This window comes from Oncorhynchus tshawytscha, linkage group LG04 (genome assembly GCF_018296145.1).
Source record: "Oncorhynchus tshawytscha isolate Ot180627B linkage group LG04, Otsh_v2.0, whole genome shotgun sequence".
Taxonomy (NCBI): domain Eukaryota; kingdom Metazoa; phylum Chordata; class Actinopteri; order Salmoniformes; family Salmonidae; genus Oncorhynchus; species Oncorhynchus tshawytscha.
In genome coordinates, this window is record NC_056432.1 from 10,684,699 (window position 1) to 10,710,348 (window position 25,650).

Below are 25,650 nucleotides of genomic sequence, written 5' to 3' on the forward strand. Positions count from 1 at the left end.
CAAGGACAGCAATGATGTTGACAAGAGCACAAACAGATCTGGGACCCAGGCTACATATCATAGGCGGCCAATGAATTGTTCCAAAAAGGTGCTTCTTCGTACAAAGTGTATGGTATAAAACACATCAAACAGAGAGACAACTGAGTACATCCAAAATGGCACCCCATTCCCTAAAAAATGGCACCCTATTCCCTAAAAAATGGCACCCTATTCCCTTTACCAGAGCCCATAAGATAGTACACCATCTAGGGAAGAGGGTGCCATTCAGGATACAGCCACTGATTGGATGACAAAGCTGGCACTGCAGTGTCATGTTGGACCGTTCATCCTGGCACTGCAGTGTCATGTTGGACCGTTCATCCTGGTGCTGCAGTGTCATGTTGGACCGTTCATCCTGGTGCTGCAGTGTCATGTTGGACCGTTCATCCTGGTGCTGCAGTGTCATGTTGGACCGTTCATCCTGGTGCTGCAGTGTCATGTTGGACCGTTCATCCTGGTGCTGCAGTGTCATGTTGGACCGTTCATCTATATCTGCAGACTATCTGGGATGTTGTTGGGTACTGAGGACCTCCAAATCAATTCATCCCTGAGGACAATGTTGTTTCAGTCCTGAATGGCTCCATAATCCCTATATAGTGCACTAGTATGGGTCCTGATTAAACGTAGGGACGCCATTTGGGACTGAGAAGCTCCCGAATGGCGCAGCGGTCTAAGGCACTGCATCTCAGTGCTAGAGGCGGCAATACAGACCCTGGTTTGATTCCAGGCTGTATCACAACCGGCCGTGATTGTGAGTCCCCATAAGGCGGCGCACATTTGGCCCAGCGATGTCCGGGATAGGGTTTGGCCAGGGTAGGTCGTCATTGTAAACTGACTTGCCTAGTTAAATTTAATATGCGATGTAGCCAAGGTGAGATTTGGGACAGAATATTTCAATAACTGCACCCCTTTCAGCATGGTGTGTGTGTGTCTCCGCATGAACTCTTCCTGTTAAACAGCCTTGGGATGTTGATCCATTGCATATTCAGCCATTATTGACCGTTGAATACTATCATGCAAGTAGTTTGCATCATTGTTGATACTGAGGTGAGAGTGTGTATACAAATAATTCGATTTTGCGCAATAATGACTAGATGATTAAAGTTTAATTACAACTAACAGAAGAATGATTGTGAATAAAAGGGAACAATTAGCGTGTATCATCATTACCGCCATTAGTAAAATGTAGATTAAGAGGTTGCTTGTATTTATGTGAGCTCATCTGCGGCTCATTTAAAATATAATAATTAACCAACGCTAAAATCACTTGCAGAATTTGCAAAATAAATGTGGCCCAAAACTATGAATAAATAAATGTGGCCCAAAACTCCTCATGAAAAAAATAAAACCTCACAGCTCCTTCCCTTTGCCTCAAAACACCTCACATCCTCTCTCTTAGTCAATGCCATTATCTATCACTATCGCTATTTTTTATTTTCTCCTTTTACTTTCCCTAAGCTCCCATGTCCCACTCCTCCCCTTCCCACCCCTCTCCTTCCCTCTCCTCAAATCCAGAGAAATTGATTTCAACCTGACCTTTGAAAGAACACCGAAAGACCACCATCACTATGTTTTATTCTCTCTTCTCCTCTTCACATCAATCCTCTCTCTCTTCTTCTATCCACATCACTCCTCTCTCTCTTCTTCTATCCACATCACTCCTCTCTTTCTTCTCCTCTTCACATCACTCCTCTCTCTCTTCTTCTATCCACATCACTCCTCTCTCTCTTCTTCTATCCACATCACTCCTCTCTTTCTTCTTCTATCCACATCACTCCTCTCTCTCTTCTTCTATCCACATCACTCCTCTCTCTCTTCTTCTATCCACATCACTCCTCTCTCTCTTCTTCTATCCACATCACTCCTCTCTCTTCTTCTATCCACATCACTCCTCTCTCTCTTCTTCTATCCTGTTCACTCCTCTCTCTCTTCTTCTATCCACATCACTCCTCTCTCTCTTCTTCTATCCACATCACTCCTCTCTCTTCTTCTATCCACATCACTCCTCTCTCTCTTCTTCTATCCACATCACTCCTCTCTTTCTTCTTCTATCCACATCACTCCTCTCTCTCTTCTTCTATCCACATCACTCCTCTCTCTCTTCTTCTATCCACATCACTCCTCTCTCTCTTCTTCTATCCACATCACTCCTCTCTTTCTTCTCCTCTTCACATCACTCCTCTCTCTCTTCTTCTATCCACATCACTCCTCTCTTTCTTCTTCTATCCACATCACTCCTCTCTCTCTTCTTCTATCCACATCACTCCTCTCTCTCTTCTTCTATCCACAAGAATCCTCTCTCCCTTCTTCTATCCACATCACTCCTCTCTCTTCTTCTATCCACATCACTCCTCTCTCTCTTCTTCTATCCACATCACTCCTCTCTCTCTTCTTCTATCCACATCACTCCTCTCTCTCTTCTTCTATCCACATCACTCCTCTCTCTCTTCTTCTATCCACATCACTCCTCTCTCCCTTCTTCTATCCACATCACTCCTCTCTCTTCTTCTATCCACATCACTCCTCTCTCTCTTCTTCTATCCACATCACTCCTCTCTCTCTTCTTCTATCCACATCACTCCTCTCTCCCTTCTTCTATCCACATCACTCCTCTCTCTTCTTCTATCCACATCACTCCTCTCTCTCTTCTTCTATCCACATCACTCCTCTCTCTCTTCTTCTATCCACATCACTCCTCTCTCTCTTCTTCTATCCACATCACTCCTCTCTCCCTTCTTCTATCCACATCACTCCTCTCTCTCTTCTTCTATCCACATCACTCCTCTCTCTCTTCTTCTATCCACATCACTCCTCTCTCTCTTCTTCTATCCACATCACTCCTCTCTCCCTTCTTCTATCCACATCACTCCTCTCTCTCTTCTATCCACATCACTCCTCTCTCTCTTCTATCCACATCACTCCTCTCTTTCTTCTTCTATCCACATCACTCCTCTCTCTCTTCTATCCACATCACTCCTCTCTCTCTTCTTCTATCCACATCACTCCTCTCTTTCTTCTTCTATCCACATCACTCCTCTCTCTCTTCTTCTATCCACATCACTCCTCTCTCTCTTCTCCTCTTCACATCAATCCTCTCTCCCTTCTTCTATCCACATCAATCCTCTCTCCCTTCTTCTATCCACATCACTCCTCTCTTTCTTCTTCTATCCACATCACTCCTCTCTCTCTTCTATCCACAACTCCTCTCTCTCTTCTTCTATCCAATCACTCCTCTCTCTCTTCTTCTATCCACATCACTCCTCTCTCCCTTCTTCTATCCACATCACTCCTCTCTCTCTTCTATCCACATCTCCTCTCTCTCTTCTATCCACATCACTCCTCTCTCTCTTCTTCTATCCACATCACTCCTCTCTCTCTTCTTCTATCCACATCACTCCTCTCTCTCTTCTTCTATCCACATCACTCCTCTCTCTCTTCTATCCACATCACTCCTCTCTCTCTTCTTCTATCCACATCACTCCTCTCTCTCTTCTTCTATCCACATCACTCCTCTCTCTCTTCTTCTATCCACATCACTCCTCTCTCTCTTCTCCTCTTCACATCAATCCTCTCTCTCTTCTTCTATCCACATCACTCCTCTCTCTCTTCTTCTATCCACATCACTCCTCTCTCTCTTCTATCCACATCACTCCTCTCTCTCTTCTTCTATCCACATCACTCCTCTCTCTCTTCTTCTATCCACATCACTCCTCTCTCCCTTCTTCTATCCACATCACTCCTCTCTCTCTTCTATCCACATCACTCCTCTCTCTCTTCTTCTATCCACATCACTCCTCTCTCTCTTCTTCTATCCACATCACTCCTCTCTCTCTTCTTCTATCCACATCACTCCTCTCTCTCTTCTTCTATCCACATCACTCCTCTCTCTCTTCTTCTATCCACATCACTCCTCTCTTTCTTCTTCTATCCACATCACTCCTCTCTCTCTTCTTCTATCCACATCACTCCTCTCTCTCTTCTTCTATCCACATCACTCCTCTCTCTCTTCTCCTCTTCACATCAATCCTCTCTCTCTTCTTCTATCCACATCACTCCTCTCTCTCTTCTTCTATCCACATCACTCCTCTCTCTCTTCTTCTATCCACATCACTCCTCTCTCTCTTCTTCTATCCACATCACTCCTCTCTCTCTTCTATCCACATCACTCCTCTCTCTCTTCTTCTATCCACATCACTCCTCTCTCTCTTCTTCTATCCACATCACTCCTCTCTCTCTTCTTCTATCCACATCACTCCTCTCTCTCTTCTTCTATCCACATCACTCCTCCCTCCCAACCCGTTCACTTTTCTTTCATTCTCTTCTCTTAACCCAGCGGTTTCCAAAATAGGGGCCAGGACCCCACGTGGGGTCGCCTGATATGAAAATGGGGTCACGGCGAATTTCCAAAATCTGAAAACATATATACAAAAATATTTACTGAACAAAAATTTAAACTCAATATGTAAAGTGTTGGTCCCATGTTTCATGAGCTGAAATAAAAGATCCCAGAAAAGTCAATTCACACAAAAGCTTATTTCTCTCAAATTTTGTGAACAAATTTGGTTACAACCCTATTAGTATTTCTCCTTTGCCAAGATAATTCATCCACCTGGCATATCAAGAAACTGTGGTTGGGCCTATTCCCTCCCATGGCTGTACCCCTGCCCAGTCATGTGAAATGAATAAATTAGGGCCTAATGAATGTATGTAAATTCATTGATTTCCTTCTGTGAACTGTAACTCAGTAAAATCTTTGAAATGGATGCATGTGGCGTTTATATTTTTGTTCAATCTATATATTATATTGTATACAGTGCCATGCGAAAGTATTCGGCCCCCTTGAACTTTGCGACCTTTTGCCACATTTCAGGCTTCAAACATAAAGATATAAAACTGTATTTTTTTGTGAAGAATCAACAACAAGTGGGACACAATCATGAAGTGGAACGACATTTATTGGATATTTCAATTTTTTTAAACAAATCAAAAACTTAAAAATTGGGCGTGCAAAATTATTCAGCCCCTTTACTTTCAGTGCAGCAAACTCTCTCCAGAAGTTCAGTGAGGATCTCTGAATGATCCAATGTTGACCTAAATGACTAATGATGATAAATACAATCCACCTGTGTGTAATCAAGTCTCCGTATAAATGCACCTGCACTGTGATAGTCTCAGAGGTCCGTTAAAAGCGCAGAGAGCATCATGAAGAACAAGGAACACACCAGGCAGGTCCGAGATACTGTTGTGAAGAAGTTTAAAGCCGGATTTGGATACAAAAAGATTTCCCAAGCTTTAAACATCCCAAGGAGCACTGTGCAAGCGATAATATTGAAATGGAAGGAGTATCAGATCACTGCAAATCTACCAAGACCTGGCCGTCCCTCTAAACTTTCAGCTCATACAAGGAGAAGACTGATCAGAGATGCAGCCAAGAGGCCCATGATCACTCTGGATGAACTGCAGAGATCTACAGCTGAGGTGGGAGACTCTGTCCATAGGACAACAATCAGTCGTATATTGCACAAATCTGGCCTTTATGGAAGAGTGGCAAGAAGAAAGCCATTTCTTAAAGATATCCATAAAAAGTGTCGTTTAAAGTTTACCACAAGCCACCTGGGAGACACACCAAACATGTGGAAGAAGGTGCTCTGGTCAGATGAAACCAAAATTGAACTTTTTGGCAACAATGCAAAACGTTATGTTTGGCCTAAAAGCAACACAGCTTATCACCTGAACACACCATCCCCACTGTCAAACATGGTGGTGGCAGCATCATGGTTTGGGCCTGCTTTTCTTCAGCAGGGACAGGGAAGATGGTTAAAATTGATGGGAAGATGGATGGAGCCAAATACAGGACCATTCTGGAAGAAAACCTGATGGAGTCTGCAAAAGACCTGAGACTGGGACGGAGATTTGTCTTCCAACAAGACAATGATCCAAAACATAAAGCAAAATCTACAATGGAATGGTTCAAAAATAAACATATCCAGGTGTTAGAATGGCCAAATCAAAGTCCAGACCTGAATCCAATCGAGAATCTGTGGAAAGAACTGAAAACTGCTGTTCACAAATGCTCTCCATCCAACCTCACTGAGCACAAGCTGTTTTGCAAGGAGGAATGGGAAAAAATTTCAGTCTCTCGATGTGCAAAACTGATAGAGACATACCCCAAGCGACTTACAGCTGTAATCGCAGCAAAAGGTGGCGCTACAAAGTATTTACTTAAGGGGGCTGAATAATTTTGCACGCCCAATTTTTCAGTTTTTGATTTGTTAAAAAAGTTTGAAATATCCAATAAATGTCATTCCACTTCATGATTGTGTCCCACTTGTTGTTGATTCTTCACAAAAAATACAGTTTTATATTTTATGTTTGAAGCCTGAAATGTGGCAAAAGGTCGCAAAGTTCAAGGGGGCCGAATACTTTCGCAAGGCACTGTATATATATATATATATATATATATATACAGTACCTCATCCCCATATTGTTTTAATTTACTTTTTTTGCTATTTTGCACACCGGTATTTCTACTTGAACATCATCATCTGCACATCTATCCCTCCAGTGTTAATTTGCTAAATTGTAATTACTTTGCTACTATGGCCTATTTATTTCCTTACCTCCTTACTCAACACACTGTATATATATTTTTCTATTGTGTTATTGACTGTACTTTTGTTTATTCCATGTGTAACTCTGTGTTGTTGTTTTTTGTCGCACTGCTTTGCTTTATCTTGGCCAGGTCGCAGTTGTAAATGAGAACTGGTTCTCAACTGGCCTACCTGGTTAAATAAAGGTGAAAAAAATATATATATATATATTATAATAACCTTAAAACTCTAAACAAAATGTATTCAAATCTAAAAACAAAATTCAACCAGAGAGCACCCTTAGATCATGGGATAAGAATGTACTTGATGGTTGCACTTGAACCATTCCCATGGTGAATGGCTAGTCCTGCTACGTTATGAAACCCACACACTACTGCAGAGACTTTGATAATACCGGCCACAATTAATAAGGTGAATACAATGTCTAAGGAGACGGAGGCACAGAAACTCAAATCAATGCCTTCGTCAGATAACACTGTTAAACTAATAATTTATGCTATTGCTAGCAATCAAGAGTAAACTGACTGAACGACTCAAAAACTCCCCAGCTTATGGTCTCCAAATGGACATTAGATGTCAGGGCTGAGATGCCCAAGCATTGACTTTTGTTCTCTATACATGTCAGGGGATTCTATTCAATAAGGACATATTTTTCTGTCTCAGAATTCCTGAGCAGGAAACGGCACGTTATGTTCAGTGTGCTGCGTGGCTATATTGACAAAAACTGATTACATGGGATCAAATGGTGGGCTGTTGCACAGGTTAGTTATGAATGTGTCTCCCTCTGCCATATGGACACATTGTATGATAGATACACTGAGAGTATCTGGCGACAAAAGAGCTGAGCACAGAACTCAGAGATATACTGCAGCAGGTAACTTTGATTGTAAACCACATCCACTGTGCGCACGCCTGTTCGTAAAACTATGTGGAGATATGGGATCAGAGTATGACAATCTTCTATTTTATACAGAGGCTTGGTGATTATCGAGGGGGAGTGTTGGAAAGATTTTTCACTTTAAGAGAGGAACTATTGTCATTTACAATGGATGTAAAAAAAATATTTTATTGACTTCCCGTGTCATGAAAAGAAAATGTGTCTCCTTCAGTGGCGACCCATCATTCAGGGGACCCGTAATTAAGGCGACACATCATTCAGGGGACCCATTATACAGTGGTGACCCATCAATCAGGGGACCCATCGTTCAGTGGCGACCCATCGTTCAGTGGTGACCCATCATTCAGTGGCGACCCATCGTTCAGTGGCGACACATAGTTCAGTGGTGACCCATCATTCAGTGGCGACCCATCGTTCAGTGGCGACCCATCATTCAGTGGCGACCCATCGTTCAGTGGCGACACATCGTTCAGTGGCGACCCATCGTTCAGTGGCGACCCATCGTTCAGTGGCGACACATCGTTCAGTGGTGACCCATCGTTCAGTGGCGACCCATCGTTCAGTGGCGACCCATCGTTCAATGGTGACCCATAGTTCAGTGGCGACCCATCGTTCAGTAGTGACTCATAGTTCAATGGCGACCCATCGTTCAGTGGTGACCCATCGTTCAGTGGCGACCCATCGTTCAGTGGCGACCCATCGTTCAGTGGCGACCCATCGTTCAGTGGCGACCCATCATTCAGGGGACCCATCATTGAGCCCCACTTTTATTTTGCCATTAATATGTATCACATATAACTTTCCAAACAATGTAAAAATAATAATATTTGATTTAATAAAACTGAATACAAACATGGTCTCTTTTTTTGCTTTCTTGAGTAAGGCAGCTCGAAAATGCAGGTGTTTCTCCACCTAGCTCTGTTGTTTCTGTGGTGGTGGGGCAGCCAGTGGAAAATACGGAGCGTAGGGGTTGGTAATGTTCTCTAGTTGCACCATGATTGGCTCAGTGTTCCGTCACTCATGGGGACACTACATCACAGCAAAATCTACGGGGAGAGCACTAAAATTCAGCCCCTTGGTTGCTGCCATACATTTACATTAGAAGTGCCCATCCAAGAAGGCTCAAGGTCATTGGCCACAGAAAAAAATATGTCATATCACATTATATCTACCGTAGATTTGATTGGACTGATCATGTCAACATCATACTTCCAAAATCTCAGCTAGCAAGCTTGACAAGCAGTCGTCATCATGAATCAAGTCGACAATCTCCTGGCAAATCCATTTCAATCTTTGTCAAAGGAAGATAAATTATAGATAAAACGTATCGGTGCTCATCGCCCATTGGACATAAACATTAGAAATGTCAAATTCAACAATGAGTGGTTTGAAAGAAATCAGTGGCTAACTGCAAGCGTTGCATAGCAATCACTAGCCTGATACTCAGTGGAGATGGTGTGTGGTCTGGGTTTAAGGGTCTCTTTTCCAAGCTTAAAAGGATAAACATTCACACGCAACACCATGGGCCTGAAAAGGTTGAATACATTGGTAATGCCTTCAATCCAGCATGACATCAAGCCGTGTTCAAAACAAGTGGAAACTCTGAACTGGGAAATCTCAGACTTGAGTGAGTTCATGACAACTGGGAACTCTGAAAAAACGAGCTCCGACTGGGAAAATACGTTTTGAATGGTCATCCAACTCGGAATTTCAAGTTGGAACTAGGGCCTCTTTCTAGAGCGACAACCTGAAGATCACTGACGTCATGATTCAACCTTGTTTTTTTCAGTTCCCAGTTGTCTTGAAAGGACCATAAATCCAGAGAATGACAGACTTTGATGATAAAATTTGATGACAAAATTTGCCCACAAGAAGGACCGCTGTGCCACCTTCCTGTTCAAGTGAGCACAGAACAAGAAGGTGAGTTCAATAATGTATTGGATGCTGAAGTATAATGTGGCTAAGAATGTAATACTAAGTGTATGTTGTGTAGTAAGCTGTTAGTAGCCCATGTGCCTCACCCTAATAATTTGGTCCCTTTCTCCCTCATAACTTAGCTTACTGTTCTGACTTGGGGGTGCATATGTAGCCTATAACCTGTGTTAGAGAAATGTAATCATTGAATATTGTAAGAGCTTTCATTGTCTGCTTATATTGTTAGAACCGACACTGGAGATGAGAAGCAGGTACGGAGAGTTGTACATTTAATATAGCAGAGACATGGAACAGGACAGGAACAGCATCAGAACTGGGTAACAAAACGACAGATGACAATTAATGCTGAAGCGAAGAACAGAGCTGGGGAACAGATAGATATATGGGAGGAAATAACACAAGTGATTTAGTCCAGGTGAGTGCAATAGATCGCTGATGCACGTGACGAGGGAAACAGGTATGCGTAATGATGGTGGTGGTAGTGAGTAAATCTGGGCAGCCTGGCGCGGAGGGAGAGCGGGAGCAGGCATGACATATGTGGCCCCTTTATTTATCCTACAGTTCTGACTTGGTGTACAGGGAGAATACTGTAAGAATGGCCCATGTTCTGAATTATTTCTCTGTAAATTTCAAAAGTACTGAACCAATAGTTATATTGACTATGTCTGTCTTAGCTCGGTCATTAAGGTCTTAATCAAAATTATGAATTGCCTCTTATACGCTCATTGTTCCCTTATGCCGTAGTTTGTACATCTCAACTGTCAATAGAAACGTCATTTGTTGAGGCAAGTCAGCCAAATCAGCTATCTTTTTTTTAAAAGGCAGTAAATTAGGCTTAATGAAGTGCTTTGCTGCCAGACAAGGCTCCGCTAATAGCCAGGTGTAGCAGTGGTAAGGATTCACTCCATGGTGCTGAAAAGAAAGCTCTGCTGTTGGGACAACTTTATGTAGACCCTAACAATTTGTGGGCACCGTTTGTCATCGTTATAGTGCAATTAATGTATTGTTTAGTTTTGTGTTGTGTAGTGGCTTTGCTGGCATACATCTAAACATATACCTGTAAATATTTTTTTGCACCACGATTTACATGCTAAAATCACCACTGGTGTCTTTGCCTATGTAACAGACATATTTGGGAAACTGAAGGAACTGAACACAAGCATGCAGGGGAAGTACAAAAACATTCTACAGATGAGGGATCCAATTAGTTGATTCAGAGGAAATAATTCTTATTGGAGAAAGTCTTTCAAAATCCAACATGCACATTCCCTCGGCTCTGCATGTTTCTAACAGGAAACAGCATCAGTAAATGTCTGTCACGTGTGATGACTGCTCACCCCCAACACTTGGAAGAGCACTTTGGTACCTACTTCCCAATCTATTTGACTGTGATCCTGTCTCAGTTGACATGCAGGTAAATTACCGAATTCTGCAGAAAACACATTCACGGAGGAGTATTGGTTCCTGACTCAAAGGGAACACACTGCCGTCTCCCTCTGAGCATTAAAAGTCATGGTACCCTTCGCCAGCTCATACCTGTGTGTAGCTGGATTCAGTGCTCTCATCTGCATCACAACCAAATATTGATCCAGGTTGGATGTGACAGCAGAGATGAGGTGCGCACTGTGGACCACGCCCCCCCGACTTTGAGAAGCCACGCCCCCTGACTTTGAAAAGCCACACCCCTGACTTCGAGAAGCCACGCCCCCTGACTTCAAGAAGCCACGCCCCCTGACCTTGAAAAGCCACACCCCCTGACTTCGAGAAGCCACGCCCCTCTGACTTCGAGAAGCTCCGACACGACATGCATCCAGCACACCCATCTCATTAGTGGTGGTGAGATAAGAGACATTATGGCAGACTTATTTACAATTGACTGTCATAGCCCCACATTAAAAGTACAGTATGTGACGGTGAGTTGAGAAGACAATCAGAAATACCGTTAGAATGTTTTTGACTGCCATAGCCCCAAATAAAAACGTTAACATTGGCTGTTAATTACATCCTTTTTTTCACATGGTTGGAGTCGCAAGAATTTTCAGATATCAAAATGGGGTCATGGGACAAAAAAGTTTGTTAACCCATGTCTTAACCCCATCCCCTCCTCCTATCACGATAGAGGGACACACACCAGGTGATAATTAAGCAATAAGGCCCGAGGGGGTGTGGTGTATGGTCAATATACCACGGCTAAGGGCTGTTCTTAGGAACGACGTATCGTGGAGTGCCTGGATACAGCCCTTAGCCGTGGTATATTGGCCATATACCACAAACCCAGAGGTGCCTTATCGCTATTATAAACTGGTTACCAATGTAATTAGAGCAGTAAAAATAAATGTTTTGTCATAGCCGTGGTATACGGTCTGATATACCACGGATGAATCCTGAATGCTGATTGGTTAAAACCAGGTGATAATAATACAATACATCACGAAGGAAAAACAAAAACAAAAGGATACAAACAAAAAGGAAGTCACCCTGCTGGACGAAGGATCCATAGACGAACCACATGGAATTGTAGAAGGTGGTGGAGGAGACAGCACCCATGGGCAGGCGCGGCGGGTTCAACCAGTTGAGTAGGTAGACCAGGATGCCCACCAGCAGCACGGTGCCCGCAATGCACGCCCACAACGACAGGTCAAAGGGCGCTAGGCAGGCGAACATGTCCACGGTACGCTCGGCCTTCCTGAGCAGCACACCCACCGAGTAGTCCATGTAGCGTGTGGTGAAGTCCACCGCACTCTCCCGTTCTGGCGTGATAGTGAGAGCCGAGAGACCCACGTCTGCCCGCTGGAACACAAACACACAGAGACACGTGTGCAAGCATACACATAGATATGCACACACGCACACAAATACACACACACACACACACACACACCAGATTCATTAATGGAAAGAAGTCAAGAAAATGACGGGGATTCTGGGAACACACACATCAGAAATCCCTGTGTTGTATTTGCTGGTATGGCTGAGTAATGGAACATCACTTTGTGTTGTTTTTACACGTTAATCCAAGTTATGCGGCAGGGTAGCCTAGTGGTTAGAGCGTTGGACTAATAACCGGAAGGTTGCAAGTTCAAATCCCCGAGCTGACAAGGTACAAATATGTCGTTCTGCTCCTGAACAGGCAGTTAACCCACTGTTCCTAGGCCATCATTGAAAATAAGAATGTGTTCTTAACTGACTTGCCTAGTTAAATAAAGGTAAATTTAAAAAAAATGCACATATCAATAGGATCATATCTAATTTCTGCCATGGCTTCTCTGCTCCTGCTGACAATCACAGTCATTCTCTACTTGTTGTTGTCAAAACAACACTCCAAACTCGCTATCTGATTAACACTGACTCTCTTCTCAAACTAAATAGAAAGGAAAATACCATGCTAATAAGCCTAAATAGTGCTATAGAAAAATGTAGGGATTGCCATTTTCTGCGTCTGAGTCTATTATATTTAAGCGAAGCAGCGTTTATGGAGATGAATATGTCTGTGGTCTGTGAGTCATAGCGCGAGCATTGGAGGGGTTCAAGAAATAGTTCAATAAATAGTTTCTAGGAGGATGAGGGCAGTTGCTAGGCCAGTAAGGCCAGTAAACCAATCAGTGAGTCTGAATTAGAATGCACAAGTTGGTCCACTGAGAACAGTGTTGTTTTAATCTGCCACACAACGTACGTGTGTGTGTGTTTATGCAGGCCAGGTTCAGTTATAAACCCAGTTAGGCTGAACTAATATCCTCCCACATGTTGTGTCTCACCATTAGAAGACGCTGTACGCAAATACCATTTTCGTGCATCCAAAATGGCACCTATTTATCTATATAGTACGCCAGTTTTGACAGGGCCAAAAGCAGTGCGCTACATAGGGAACAGGGTGCTATTTGGGATGCACCCTATGTCTACGATTGAGTGTAGTCTGGCCCAGGGGTGCAAAGGTGGACGGCAAGGCACTGGATTGACGGACCACCCTTGCTGTCTCTGCCTGGCCGGCTCTCCTCTCTCCACTGGGATTCTCTGCCTCTGACCTTATTATGGGGGCTGAGTCACTGGCTTGCTAGTGCTCTCCAATGCTGTCCCTAGGAGGGGTGCATCATGTCTTGCCAGGCTTTTTTATCTATACTCGACTTGAGTGGGTTGAGTCACTGACATTATCTTCCTGTCCGGTCTAGCTCCCCCTCGGGCTCGTGTGGTGGGGAAGATGTTCGTGGACTATACTCTGCCTTGTCTTAGGATAGTAAGTTGGTAATTTGTTGATTTCCCTCCGGTGGTGTGGGACTTGTGCTTTAGCAAAGTAGGTGGGGTTATATCCTGCCTGATTGGCCCTGTCCGGGGGTATCGTCGGACGGGGCCACAGCGTCCACCGACCCCCCCATCTCAGTCCTCAATATCTATGCTGCAATAGTCTATGTGCCGGGGGGCTATGTTCAGTCTGTCCTATCTGGTGTAATTTTCCTCTCTTATCTGGTGTCCTGTGTGACCTTAAGTATGCTCCCTCTAATTCTCCCATCTCTCTCTCCCCTCCCGGAGGAACTGAGCCTTAGGACCATGTCTCAGGACTACCTGGCCTGACGACTCCTGGCTGTCCCCGTCCCCAGTCCACCTGGTCATGCTGCTGATCCAAGTTCTACTTTCCTGCGGCTATGGAACCCTGACCTGTTCACCGGAAGTGCTACTTTGTCCCGGACCTGTTGCTCTCTCTCTGTCAATTGAAATAAATTCATTATGCCCTAATCTATGGATTTCACATGATTGGGAATACAGATCAGAAACCCGTAGATCAGAAAACCAGTCAGGCGACACATCTCCTTCGCATAGAGTTGATTAGGACTGTGGCCTGTGGAATGTTGTCCCACTCCTCTTCAATGGCTGTGTGAATTTGCTGGATATTGGTGGGAACTGAAACATGATGTCGTACACTTCAATCCAAATCATCCCTAACATGCTCAATGGGTGACATGTCTGTTTTCAGCTTCCAGGAATTGTGTACAGGTCCTTGCGACATGGGGCCACGCCTCAGGATATCGTCACGGTATCTCTGTGCATTCAAATTGCCATTGATAAAATGCAATTGTGTTCGTTGTCCGTAGCTTATTCCTGCCCATACCATAACCCCACTGCCACCAGGGGGCACTCTGCTCACAATGTTGACATTACAAACCGCTAGCCCACACTACGCCATACACATGGGTTGTGAGGCCGGTTGGATGTACTGCCAAATTCTCTAAAACAACAATGAACATTCACTTTTCTGTCAACAGCTCAGGGGGACTTGACTGCATTTGTACCTTGTCAGCTCGGGGATTCGAACTTGCAACCTTTCGGTTACTAGTCCACCACTCTAACCACTAGGCTATCCTGCCGGGAGGAAACCGTTATTTTCCCAATAGCAACATCCCTCAGTTTTTTGTCTAAAGAACAACAATACCCTTTGAGGAATTAAACTTGAGAACTGATTTGAATTGTAAATGGCATTGAAATGCTTATATTATTATTTTATTATTCTCTGACATCAGCTTTTGGAATGGTATGATATCTCTGTCTCTTACGACCTGCCCCACTCAACTGATGTCTTGGCGTTGCCAGGTACCATTAGCCAGTGTCTTGCCACCTGCGGTAAACAAGGGGTTGTTCCATATTGAACAGAAAGGGAGGGATGCTCCATCGACAGATAACGTTTTGTGAAGTATCTTTGCCACTTCACAATAGAACTACAGCAGTGGATGATCTATCTGGCAGTGGGAACTTGGGGTCAAACCATAGTGATAATAAGGAGATGTTCTGTCACTATTTCTTCCTCTAACCTCTGCCAGGTGCCTGCTATTCCCCTGTTTTTATAGCCCCATGCCAGTGGGTATCTCGCATTATATGACAAGTAGTACAAATACACATTGGCAACACCTAATCCCTCGGATGCCGTTTTTCATAGCGCCCTTCGTTTTATCACAGGAAACAGTTTTTATTACTCCTCACTGTATTCTTTACCAAAAGGTTGGCTGGACCTCTTTGAAGTCACGTAGATCACATCATTACACTCTTTTTGTTTACAAAGCCCTGCTCCACAAAGATTTAACATGACAGGGCTGGTTCACAGGGCTGGTTAACTCTGGAGACTCCTTTGGTGTCTAGAGAGTTAGGTAAATCAGCCGTTGAGTTCCTTGCACCTTTAGTGTGGAATGATCTACAATAAACATTAAAATTGGAGGAATTGGTGGTCTCTGAGCATTTCAGACAGTTGCTAGGAGACCTTTTTACTTTTTATCATTGTGTTTTGCTTTTTGTGTATTGTTGTGTATAATAACATACATTTTATATGAATCTGTAGTTTAATGGGTTTTGTTGTATTTTGATGTGTATTGTGATGCTATACAGGGCTCATCTGGAAAAGAGACCTTGGTCTCAGCATTGACTCCCTGTCTAAATAAAGAGGACTTGGTCTCAGCATTGACTCCCTGTCTAAATAAAGAGGCCTTGGTCTCAGCATTGACTCCCTGTCTAAATAAAGAGGCCTTGGTCTCAGTATTGACTCCCTGTCTAAACAAAGAGGTCTTGGTCTCAGTATTGACTCCCTGTCTAAACAAAGAGGTCTTGGTCTCAGCATTGACTCCCTGTCTAGACCGCTGAGCTCCCGAGTGGTGCAACGGTCTAAGGCACTGCATCTCATTGCTAGAGGCGTCACCACAGACCCTGGTTTGATGCCAGGCTGTATCACAACCAGCCATGATTGGGAGTCCCATAGGGTGGCGCGCAATTGGCCCAGAGTCGTCTGGGTTTTGCCAGGGTAGGCCACCATTGTAAATAAGAATTAGTTCTAAACTGACTTGCCTAGATAAATAGGTTAAATTAAAAAAATAAAGAGGCCTTGGTCTCAGCATTGACTCCCTGTTTAAATAAAGAGGCCTTGGTCTCAGCATTGACTCCCTGTCTAAATAAAGAGACCTTGGTCTCAGCATTGACTCCCTGTCTAAATAAAGAGGCCTTGGTCTCAGCATTGACTCCCTGTCTAAATAAAGAGACCTTGGTCTCAGCATTGACTCCCTGTCTAAATAAAGAGGCCTTGGTCTCAGCATTGACTCCCTGTCTAAATAAAGAGGCCTTGGTCTCAGCATTGACTCCCTGTCTAAATAAAGAGGCCTTGGTCTCAGCATTGACTCCCTGTCTAAATAAAGAGGCCTTGGTCTCAGCATTGACTCCCTGTCTAAATTAAGAGGCCTTGGTCTCAGCATTGACTCCCTATCTAAATTAAGAGACCTTGGTCTCAGCATTGACTCCCTGTCTAAATAAAGAGGCCTTGGTCTCAGCATTGACTCCCTGTCTAAATTAAGAGACCTTGGTCTCAGCATTGACTCCCTGTCTAAATTAAGAGACCTTGGTCTCAGCATTGACTCCCTGTCTAAATTAAGAGACCTTGGTCTCAGCATTGACTCCCTGTGTCACACCCTGATCTATTTCACATGTCCTTGTGCTCACCTCCACCCCCCTCCAGGTGTCACCCATCTTCCCCATTATCCCCTGGGTATATATACCTGTGTTTTCTGTCTGTCTGTGTCAGTTTGTATTGTTTTGTCAAGTCAACCAGCGTGTTACTCCGTGCTCCTGCTTTTTCCTCTTCTCTGTTTTTTGCTAGTCCTCCCAATTTTGACCCTTACCTGCCTTGACTCTATACCGGCCTGCCTGACCATACTGCCTGCCCTGACCTCGAGCCTGCCTGCCCTGACCTCAAGCCTGCCTGCCACTCTGTACCTCCTGGACTCTGACCTTGTTATGATCTTTTACCTGTCCACGACCATTCTCTTGCCTGCCCCTTGGATACTAATAAATATCAGAGACTTGAACCATCTGCCTCCCATGTTTTCATCTGGGTCTCGCCCTGTGCCCTTATACCCTGTCCAAATAAAGGTTGAATTAAATCAATTCAACCCACCCTTACTTCTTGGCATGGACGTATTTTTGTGGTTAATTCTTGGTTTCTTTTCTTTCTACAAGCTTGAAAATAAACCATGTACAGTATCTCTTTAAACCAGTGCTGAGGGAACTGAAGTGGTATAGCTGACACAAGGAACGCTCGTCTAACGAGTATGTTCTTCATTATTACCTCTGCTCTACCCCAAAGTGATAAAAGTAGAACTGTCCATCTCTTAATGTCATCCCGATTAGTTTTATCCCGGTCCATTTAGATCAGATATCTTATTAACTGGTGACTTGATAATTATCTAGAAACATTTGTCAAATTCTATGCAGGTTTTACAGCTGAGAGGACCCTAATGGCCAATATGATTTACGAATCCAGAACAGGTACCTCCAATGCCATTCTCTCCTTAAGAGTGAGCAGAGAGTTATTTTTAAAATAAATAATCTCTCTCTGGTATTTGGTAGGACATTCAGACTGATACAGTCCCGAAGAGTCCTCTCTAAAAGGAGAGTTCATTTGATTTTTATCACATGCTATCGACCCATTACAATCCTCAACAGCTGGAATTGTTTGTTTATTTTCCAACTATTTAAGTTTTAATGCAATTTTTTTGCCTGCTTTGTCACCTGACTTGAAATATCTCGTAATAGGAAACAAGCCAAATGTATTTATATATATATATGTATATGTATTCCCATCATGGAAGGCATTTTGAAGTAGGTTTTTTGTTTTGGTCCAACATACATTGAGTCCAAAGTCTGAAACTCCACTATTAAACTGTTTTTCTTTGGTAACATATGCTTTTCCTTTTATGTGCAGTGTAACTATTGATCCAACCTCTGCAGGTTTGCTTTAAAGGCTTCCCACACCATTTGTACAGAGTGGACAAAGTTTAAATTAGTGGTGACGAATTCAAACATGTTCTCCCTCATTGTCGACATAGGGGCTGCCTTAATTGACATCCACGTCTTTGGCGCCATGGGGCATGGTCAGAAATGATAACGCTTTGAATCATTCTCTATTAGAGATCTTAATATGAGGAGGTAGTCTATTTGTGAATATGAATTATGCAGTAAAAAGTCTATTCATGCAGGAGTATGCAGGATTAATAATGCTAACTTGTTGAAATGTGGGTTCTTCCGAGTCTGGATAGCACTGTTGCAGACATCTGGGTTACGTCCCAAATCCTATTCCCTAGAAAGTGCACTACTTTTGACTAGGGTCACAGTTCTGGTCTTCAGAGACAGAATGCTCATTGAAATGACCTCAGACCTATCACGAGCAAATTCATTTTTCTGGGAAAGCTTAAGGAGGAAGGAATTAGTGAGAGTTTCCACATAGTGTAAGAAACATTGTGAGCTGATGTTATTTTACCCCCCCCCACACACACACGCAGTCACGCACAAATCATTCACAGTTGACTAAATCTGCTAATTTCACGGTCTGGTAAGGAAACTAAATGCTAAAACAGGCAGAAATTGTCACTTACGCAGCACATGAAAAAATATGAGGACCCAAGTGAGTTCCTACTTTCCAGCATGGTTTAGGGGCATGGTGAGACACTAGTAAGTGTGTTGTAAGTGTGGGACACCCAGGCTGTCCCAATTATCTCTCCTTCCGGCCCAAAGTGTGCACTTGTTCACTTCCCTTCAGTGATTTCAAAGGAAATAACTGGTTTAAGAACTATGGTAGAAAGTCCCACGAGTCCAAGCCTCCACCAATCCAATGCTTTTAGATAGGTGAGAAGCGACAATGAGACAACCTTCAAGGAGCAGGTCAATAACCTGACAGTGTGGTGTCTGGACAACAACTTCTCCCTCAACATCAGTAAGAATAAGGAGCTGATGTTGGACTACAGGAAACAGGGGGATAAGCACGTCCCCATCCACATCAACGGGGAGGGCAGTGGAGCTGGTCGAGAGCTTCAAGTTCCTCGCCATCCCAAATCACTAAGAACTTAAAACAGTGCAAACACACGCGCAGAGTCGTGAAGAAGGTGCGACAGCGCCTCTCCCCTCAGGCGGTTGCATAAGTTTGTCATGGGCCCTCAAATCCTCAATAGGATCTACAGCGGTACCATTGAGAGCATCTTGACTGACTGCATCACTGCTTGGTATGGCAATAGCACTGCCCTCGATAGCATGGACCTACAGAGGGTGGTACGGACAGCCCAGTACATCACTGCTTGGTATGGCAATAGCACTACCCTCGATAGCATGGACCTACAGAGGGTGGTACGGACAGCCCAGTACATCACTGCTTGGTATGGCAATAGCACTACCCTCGATAGCATGGCCCTACAGAGGGTGGTACGGACAGCCCAGTACATCACTGGGGCCGAGCTCCCTGCCATCCAGGACCTCTCTGTCAGGCGGTGTGAAAGGAAGGCCCTGAAAATCATTAAACCACCCAAGCCATAGACTGTTCCATCTGCTTCCGCACCGCAAGCGGTACCGGTGCATTAAGTCTGACACCAACAGGCTCCTGAACAGCTTCTATCTCCCATGCCATAAGACTGCTAAATAGCTAAGTAAATAGCTAAGTAAATAGCTAAGTAAATAGCCAACAAAATGGCTATACAGACTATCTGAGTTGACCTTTGTATTTTATTCTTTTTTTTGCACCTCTCTATGCTCACTGACAGGGCCATACACACACTGATACTCCAACACACACATTACACACACTGATACTCCAACACACACATTACACACACACACACACACACACACACACACACACACACACACACACACACACACACACACACACACACACACACACACACACACACACACACACACACACACACACACACAATATGAACATACATTTATACTGACTCTACACACACCCACTCACGTACAATCATCATATACGCTGCTTCCACTCTGCTTGTCATATATCCTGAAGCCTAGTCACCTTACCACTATACATATCTACCTCTATCGATCCAGTATCCTGAACATTGTAAATATGGTACTGGTACTGACCCTGTATATAATATGCTTACTTACTTCATAGTGTTCTTCTCATTTCTTATTTTTATATCTTGTGTATTTTTGTTTTACCTTGTTTGTATTTTTGCATTGTTATTGATGACTACATTGTTATTGATTATTGATGACTACATTGTTATTGATTATTGATGACTACATTGTTATTGATGACTACATTGTTATTGATTATTGATGACTACACTGTTATTGATTATTGATGACTACATTGTTATTGATTATTGATGACTACATTGTTATTGATTATTGATGACTACATTGTTATTGATTATTGATGACTACATTGTTATTTATGACTACATTGTTATTGATGACTACATAGTTATTGATGACTACATTGTAATTGATGACTACATAGTTATTGATTATTAATGACTACATTGTTGTTGATTATTAATGACTACATTGTTATGGATGACTACATAGTTATTGATGACTACATAGTTATTGATTATTAATGACTACATTGTTATTGATTATTAATGACTACATTGTTATTGATGACTACATAGTTATTGATGACTACATTGTTATTGATTACTGATGACTACATTGTTATTGATTATTAATGACTACATTGTTATTGATGACTACATAGTTATTGATTATTAATGACTACATAGTTATTGATTACTGATGACTACATTGTTATTGATTATTAATGACTACATTGTTATTGATGACTACATTGTTATTGATGACTACATTGTTATTGATTATTGATGACTACATAGTTATTGATTATTAATGACTACATTGTTATTGATTATGAATGACTACATTGTTATTGATGACTACATTGTTATTGATGACAACATAGTTATTGATGACTACATTGTTATTGATGACTACATTGTTATTGATGACTACATTGTTATTGAGGAATACATTGTTATTGATGACTACATTGTTATTGATGACTACATTGTTATTGATGACTACATTGTTATTGATTACTACATTGTTATTGATGATTACATAGTTATTGATGATTACATTGTTATTGATGACTACATTGTTATTGATGACTACATTGTTATTGATGACTACATAGTTACTGATGACTACATAGTTATTGATGACTACATTGTTATTGATGACTACATTGTTATTGATGACTACATAGTTACTGATGATTACATAGTTATTGATGACTACATTGTTATTGATGACTACATAGTTATTGATGACTACATAGTTACTGATGACTACATAGTTACTGATGACTACATAGTTATTGATGACTACATAGTTACTGATGATTACATAGTTACTGATGATTACATAGTTACTGATGATTACATAGTTATTGATGACTACATTGTTATTGATGACTACATAGTTATTGATGACTACATAGTTACTGATGACTACATAGTTACTGATGACTACATAGTTATTGATGACTACATAGTTACTGATGATTACATAGTTATTGATGACTACATAGTTATTAATGACTACATAGTTATTGATTATTAATGACTACATTGTTATTGATTATTAATGACTACATTGTTATTGATGACTACATAGTTATTGATGACTACATTGTTATTGATTACTGATGACTACATTGTTATTGATTATTAATGACTACATTGTTATTGATGACTACATAGTTATTGATTATTAATGACTACATAGTTATTGATTACTGATGACTACATTGTTATTGATTATTAATGACTACATTGTTATTGATGACTACATTGTTATTGATTATTGATGACTACATAGTTATTGATTATTAATGACTACATTGTTATTGATTATGAATGACTACATTGTTATTGATGACTACATTGTTATTGATGACAACATAGTTATTGATGACTACATTGTTATTGATGACTACATTGTTATTGATGACTACATTGTTATTGAGGAATACATTGTTATTGATGACTACATTGTTATTGATGACTACATTGTTATTGATGACTACATTGTTATTGATTACTACATTGTTATTGATGATTACATAGTTATTGATGATTACATTGTTATTGATGACTACATTGTTATTGATGACTACATTGTTATTGATGACTACATAGTTACTGATGACTACATAGTTATTGATGACTACATTGTTATTGATGACTACATTGTTATTGATGACTACATAGTTACTGATGATTACATAGTTATTGATGACTACATTGTTATTGATGACTACATAGTTATTGATGACTACATAGTTACTGATGACTACATAGTTACTGATGACTACATAGTTATTGATGACTACATAGTTACTGATGATTACATAGTTACTGATGATTACATAGTTATTGATGACTACATAGTTACTGATGACTACATAGTTATTGATGACTACATAGTTATTGATGACTACATAGTTACCGATGATTACATAGTTACTGATGATTACATAGTTATTGATGACTACATTGTTATTGATGACTACATAGTTATTGATGACTACATAGTTATTGATGACTACATAGTTACTGATGACTACATAGTTATTGATGACTACATAGTTACTGATGATTACATAGTTACTGATGATTACATAGTTATTGATGACTACATAGTTACTGATGACTACATAGTTATTGATGACTACATTGTTATTGATGACTACATAGTTATTGATGACTACATAGTTATTGATGACTACATTGTTATTGATGACTACATAGTTACTGATGACTACATAGTTACTGATGACTACATAGTTATTGATGACTACATAGTTATTGATGACTACATAGTTATTGCTGCTGCTACTCTTTTAACTGTCTATCCTGATTGCTTAGTCACTTTTACCCCGATCTACATGTACATGTTACCTTAATTACCTAAACTACCTTGTTCCTCTGCACATTGACTCGGTGCCAGTACTTCTTGTATATAGCCTCCTTATGGTTATTTTATTGTGTTACCATTTTTTTGTGCTAATTGTTCTTAATGTTTTAATTTGCATTGCTGTAAGTAAGCATTTCACGGTAAAGTCTACACCTGTTGTATTTGGCACGTGACATATTTGATTGAATGATTTGAAAACCAATGACAGGCATGTAGTTTGAGGAAACTAAGCCTCATAAAATCCTGTGTTAGTGTTTCATCACTGGAACGATTATGTCAATTCATGAATATTATGTATCTTTATGACAATTAGGACCATTCATGACTATTCTGACTATTTACAACTATTAAGACTATTCATTAATATTATTTGTCTTTTTGACTATTAGGATACTTTGTGACTATTAGGACACTTCACGACTATTAGAACAATCCACGACTATTAGAACAATCCACGACTATTAGAACAATACACGACTATTAGAACAATCCACGACTATTAGAACAATCCATGACTATTAGAACAATCCATGACTATAACAACAATCCATGACTATTAGAACAATCCATGACTATTAGAACAATTCATGACTATTAGAACAATCAGTGACTATTAGGACAATCCATGACTATTAGAACAACCCATGACTATTAGAACACTCCATGACTATTAGAACAATCCATGACTATTAGAACAATCCATGACTATTAGAACAATTCATGACTATTAGAACAATCCATGACTATTAGAACAATCCATGACTATAACAACAATCGATGACTATTAGAACAATCCATGACTATTAGAACAATTCATGACTATTAGAACAATTAATGACTATTAGAACAATCAGTGACTATTAGGACAACCCATGACTATTAGAAAAATCCATGACCATACGACAATTCATGACTATTAGAACAATCCATGACTATTAGAACAATCCACGACTATTAGAACAATCCATGACTATTAGAACAATCCATGACTATTAGAACAGTCCATGACTATTAGAACAATCCATGACTATTAGAACAATCCATGACTATTAGAACGGTCCATGACTATTAGAACAGTCCATGACTATTAGAACAGTCCATGACTATTAGAACAGTCCATGACTATTAGAACGGTCCATGACTATTAGGACAATCCATGACTATTAGAACAGTCCATGACTATTAGAACAGTCCATGACTATTAGAACGGTCCATGACTATTAGGACAATCCATGACTATTAAGCCTCTTCATGACTATTAGGACTCTTCTTGACATGTCAGTCAATATTGTTTTCTATGTACAGTAACTATACGTCTATACAGTATGTCTGTTTCCTCTAAAGTGTGCGTGTATGTACGAGTGTGAGCATGCGTATGTTTATTAGGAAGACATCTTTTAAATCCTCTTCACTACGCTGTCTTTGTATTCCATCAATTGTGTACCATTCCATGTCCTCTAGAATATACAAGGTCAAGGGAAGAAACCGTTTTTCAAAGGAAGCATTCAAACACATCACAGAAGAGCATACACCCCCCCCCCCAAAAAAAAACATTACTCTGGAAAAACCATTCTTGATAGGACATAATAATAATAATAATAATGTCTGCCTATATGTGTCTATATCCTCTGTATCATTCCAGACACTTCAAAAGGTCTGATGGATAATAATAGCATGCAGTGATTGCTTTATACGGAATAAAAAAACATATCGAAGGGGAATAGAGGAAATGGTTATACGACTAAATTATATTAAAATATATTTTTTCCATCGGTGTGTGTTTGTGATCTGAAAGATAAACTCCAACTCTTATGCACATATCTGCACATTTAAGGAAGCAAACTGGAAGCAGCCGTGGTGGAATCGGTGTGGGAATGGCATTAGATCTGGAAAGCGAGCTATCAAAAAGAGACTGAAAATGGGAAAACAGCAAGGGGTGATGGGTAATGGCCCTGAAAATGCTCTGCTGACCTCCAGCTGTTTTCAGCTTTGCCTTTTGTCTGTTAGTCTGGTTGTTAGACAGTCTTTCAGTCCACTCTCTATTGGCCAGACTAGGTGAATAGCTGACAGCACCGTGGACAGAAAACCAGCCAACTCTAATGAAGAAGCCAGTTTACCAAGGCAATGACTTCTAATCGTTGCATGTTTGTAATTGATTTACTCTGACGAGAGATTATAGAGCGCTATGTAGACACATGATGGCACATGATTACACTTGATGTACTTTGGTTGAAGTGATGAGGATGGACGGATGGATGGACGGATGGATGGATGGACGGATGGATGGATGGACGGATGGATGGATGGACAGATGAGGGTGTTTCCTGCAGAGGAAGGCAATGCATTGAGAACACAGATAATTCATGGATGACATGACAATCTGAATTCATATTTATTTCTCTAACG

The 25,650-nt window shown here is 41.2% G+C and overlaps 1 protein-coding gene across 2 annotated transcripts in view; it reads right to left on the reverse strand.

Moving 5' to 3' along the window:
• Positions 1–25,650, reverse strand: part of LOC112249431 (glutamate receptor ionotropic, delta-2) — a 724,520-nt gene that overhangs the window by 162,907 nt on the left and 535,963 nt on the right. For both annotated transcript variants that reach the window (XR_006083189.1, XM_042320306.1), the window contains exon 11: positions 11,961–12,273. Coding sequence is in view for 1 of the 2 variants with exons in the window: in XM_042320306.1 (XP_042176240.1) it covers positions 11,961–12,273 (313 nt within the window). In the remaining variant the exon portion in view is untranslated. The remainder of the gene's footprint in view (positions 1–11,960; positions 12,274–25,650) is intronic.